The 4326-nt window shown below is 37.6% G+C and overlaps 2 protein-coding genes across 2 annotated transcripts; both read right to left on the bottom strand.

Moving 5' to 3' along the window:
* Nucleotide 1: 1 nt before the first annotated feature.
* Nucleotides 2-1930, bottom strand: Gasu_64660 (archaeal ATPase; the record flags this gene model as incomplete). Its single annotated transcript, XM_005702336.1, has 2 exons — nucleotides 849-1930; nucleotides 2-700 (listed from the first exon to the last, which is right to left on the bottom strand). Coding segments are annotated over exons 1-2 (1637 nt in total), but the record flags the coding sequence as incomplete, so codon positions are not given.
* Nucleotides 1931-2282: 352 nt separating this feature from the next.
* On the bottom strand, nucleotides 2283-4228 carry Gasu_64670 (archaeal ATPase; the record flags this gene model as incomplete). Its single annotated transcript, XM_005702337.1, has 2 exons — nucleotides 2283-2537; nucleotides 2580-4228. Coding segments are annotated over 2 exons (1840 nt in total), but the record flags the coding sequence as incomplete, so codon positions are not given.
* Between the last annotated feature and the right edge of the window lie 98 nt (nucleotides 4229-4326).

Genomic DNA, 4326 nt, shown 5'->3' on the forward strand with positions numbered 1-4326 from the left:
ACTTGTGAGCTTCTTCCAAATCTCATTCCATCGAATACCATTACGACTCCATCGGCCTTTACAAGCAATACCCACAATCATCAAGTTCTTCTCATTCGTTCTTCCATGCAACTTGAATAATATATCTGGACTATGGGATGTTGAATGAAATGGAATATATATCTTTTCAAATTCTAACATTTCTTCCACTATCCTTTCCCATTCATTATTGCTTCCAAATGTCATTCTCTCTGTTCCTGATACAGCTCTGGTATAATGTATAGATTTCATATAATAAGCAGCAGATTCGGAAGAAAATTGTAAATTCATTTCATTCCAAACACGAGACAATTGACCAAGAGTAGAAAACATTGAGCTGTTTATAGGACGCCGAGAAAAATGTAAATAAAACAGTGTAGCAATAAGACCTTCCAAAATTCGACATTTCGACTCATAAAAGAAATCAACAGATTGAGACTTGAGAGTTTGTAAAAGTAACCATTCTAAACGATCATCCTTTAAGCCTTGGTCAATATATTCAATCAGTAACTTGGGTATCAACACTTCATAGCGTTCGTTGCGGTCTGGTTCTATAACCAATCGACGATAGAGACACATATCTGTAACTAGATCAAACAAAAACACATCAGAATTTGAGCTCATTTGCACAGTTTCATCAAAATCAAATCGAATACGATACAAAGATAATAACGTAAGCATTCTTAACAAGCGCTTACGCTGCTCACTGAGACTTATCTATCAGACGAGGTAAGAATGGCGCAACACAATAATTTGTTACTAGAAAGCTATTCATTATGATCAAGAAGGTTTCCTTAGATAATAACAAATTGATGTTGGATGATTTATACAGCAAAAGGTAACTGATTGCTCGAACAAGTAAACCAGGAACACCACCAGTCAATTCCAACAACAACTCTGCAAGTTCACTAGTTAAGAAGTCTTCGTGACAAAGAATTTCTGAAACCTTTGGGCTCCCAGGGAATAAAAAGCAAGAACTTTTCTCCAAATGTTCCACGATACTATGTTTCTCAAGCGGCGAAAGAGGAATAAACACTAACTGAACCCTTGAGACTGAAGCTACGTAATTATATATATTTAAGCCTTCACTTTTCCCAACAACTATAAAAAACAAGTCGGGTTCTTTACACAACTCACGAATAATACCGAAAAAGTCGTTGTAAGGTCGAACCACACCTTTGTCATTCTTCTCCAGTTCAAAAAAGGTTCCCTTTGTATCAAACACACCAACTTCGTCAAATGCCACAAGGAGATATTGATCGGAAGGAATGTTTAAGATTGAACGGATTTTCTGGACCAAAGCATCACTCCTAAGTTTTAGTTCCTTGAAACATTCGTCCGGGTCTGGTTGCGGAAGACCTGATTGCAAAAAAGCAGCCTTTACTAACAAATAGTAGACTGCCCACTTTAGGTTGCGTTCTTTCGGTTCTGTGGGCTTCAACTCCCTCAAATCCACAAAGAGCAATGAAGCCCTTTTCAGCTTCTCCAGGAAACCTCTTCGGTTGGCCTTCTCAGACTCACCAACGTAATCGAGACCTATCAGTGCACTTTCACCCATATTATTCACCAGTTCCAAGTAACTTTGTACGAATTTCGTCTTCCCACTTCCGAAGAGGTGGGGACCAAAGGGTATGACTGGTTTGAAAGGGCGACCAAGTTTACGGAGAGTGTATAGCTGAAATAACTGCAGTGTTACTACACGAACATCATTTTCTCGGTGTACTACAACCATGTCATATACGGTTTCTGGTTCAAGCTCACTAGACATATCGCAAGCTATGAAGTAAACTATGCGACAGTAAAATACAACAATGGTCAATCAATCTTCTTCCAACAGTCCAATGCTCAAATTCTTGATTGCGACGAAAGTCTTTTGAAGCTTAGAACAAGTCTTGATAAGAACATGATTTGCCTTTTAGATAAAAACTATCTTTTTCATTTTTTTGTAATAAAGAGTGGATATTGGTTTGTGTGCAATTGTATATAAAAACAACTTCTCTGAGCTATTAGAAAATAATCAGCTGAGGAACTTTCAACTTAAGGCGAACCATAAATAAAGTCTTTGACGAATACAATACCTTGTATAAAACCCATTTATCAACACTTTGGGACACTCTCCTGAGAAGTAACAAGAAGCAAACAAGACCTGTCAAACTGTGACAGTGACTTTTGCAACAATAGGCTTATTTTGATTTTCGTGGTTAGTATCATATTAAGACAATAATCCTCAGAGTGAAAGCAAATAAGTTGTAACCGAGTTTCAAACATACAAAAAAAAGTTTACTTGCTCTTCAAAACAAATCACAAAGTGAAGGACTGAGTTAGAATCTATTGCCAACTTAAGAAACTGTTNCGGATTCTNTCNAGTAAATCTAATCCAAAATCCCAAAAAGTAGGATTNTGAGAAACACAAAATGCTCTTTCNAGTCCATTCAATATTTCTTTGTCNATCAGCATTTGGACATCTCTTTCNCAAAGAATAACAAGTTCNCAATTNTCNGGTACTTTGAAAGAATCNCCTCCAATAAACATTCCACTGGAGTAACAACGACTCTAATTACCCAACTCNTTNGAAACATTCAATGACAACTTTGTACTNACGACAATAAGCATACAATGATGATAATCCACTGCACTGGATAAGACTTGATCNTAAACAGGATCTAAAAATTTCTTGGCTTCNTCTATAATATCTGACCAGCCAATTCCTTCCGACCTCCAACGTCCTTTNCAAGCAACTCCAACAGTAAGAACTTTGGGTTCCACAGGAGATTGTAATTGGAATATAATATCNGGACTNTGAGAAGTAGCGTCCAAAGGAATGTAAACAGTCTCTAAATAAAGTGTCTCTCGAATAATCTTNTTCCATTCNGTACTGGCAAAAGTTCTTCGACTCTTGTTCGATTCNCTTCTTGTTTCTCTNGAACTNACAACAGACTTCATATAGTGAATAGGTGATATTGTACTGATTGGAAGTTTCATTTGTTTCCATATCGGAGACAATTGACACAACAATTCCCTCAACTCNTTTCGATTCTTTGAAGACAACATCAAAACTAGTCGTAAAGCAACAATTCCTTCNAATACACGACACTTTGAATAGAAGAAACAATCTACTGGTTCGACATCNAGTGATTCGAGAAGTATCTTTTCCAAAGAAGATATGGAAGGGTCCTTCTTGAAGATTCCAACAAATACTTTTGGAATAAGAATTTGCAAAGTATTCTGGTCNATAGGATATCGATATAATCCCATCTCNGTGACGGCATCNTATAAAAAGGACTCCGAGGTCAATATATCNTCTACTTGAAACGGTATACGAAAAAGAGCCATCATCAAAAGTAAATCNAAAACACTTTTTCTNTCTTCGTCCAAATTCAATATTCGTTCCAAAAATGGTTCNGCACAAATTATTCGGAAATCGTAGTCNTTCATACAAGTCAAACATTCTTCTTTCGATATGAAAGGCTGATTTCTTGCTATTATATAATTCAAAAGCATATTCACAGCACGAGTCAACAAACCAGGAACTCCACCTGTACATTCCAATAACGAATCTGCCAATTCNTTTACTGAAAATGAAGAACTNCATAAGACATTNCAAACCGGAACTTGAGTAGGTGTCTTTAGAAGACTCTTTTCNAGGAATTCNACGATACTGGAAGCGTCCAAAGGTGATAAAGAAATAAAATGTAGTATAACTCTTGATAGCCCAAAAGCCACATCNTTCTTNATACTTAAACCCTTGCTTTTCCCAACAACTATAAAAAACAAGTCGGGTTCTTTGCACAATTGACTNATGATACCGAAAAAGTCGTTGTAAGGTCGAACTCTNCCGTCNTGGGTTCTCTTGAAATGAAATTCGTCGAGACTTTCGTCNAGGACACCAACTTCGTCNAATGCCACCAAAAGATATTGATCGGAAGGAATGTTTAAGATTGAACGGATTTTCTGAACCAAAGCATCNGTCCTNAGTTTCAGTTCCTTGAAACATTCGTCCGGGTCTGGTTGCGGAAGACCTGATTGCAAACAAGCAGCCTTGATTAACAAATAGTACACTGCCCACTTCAGGTTTCGTTTTTCCTCGATGGGTCGAGTTGGCTTCAACTCCTTTAAATCCACATAAAGCAATGAAGCCCTTTTCAGCTTCTCCAAAAAGGTTCTCCTGGAAGGGTCCGAAGCAAATTTCGACAGAAAAGTTTCNCCAAACCTTTGCAACAACTCCAAATAGGTTCGGGCAAAGGTCGTTTTGCCCGAGCCAAAGAGATGGGGGCAAATGGTATGGTCAAGCGATAGTTGCAACTACTT

Source organism: Galdieria sulphuraria (assembly GCF_000341285.1).
Source record: "Galdieria sulphuraria unplaced genomic scaffold scaf_264, whole genome shotgun sequence".
NCBI lineage: Eukaryota > Rhodophyta > Bangiophyceae > Galdieriales > Galdieriaceae > Galdieria > Galdieria sulphuraria.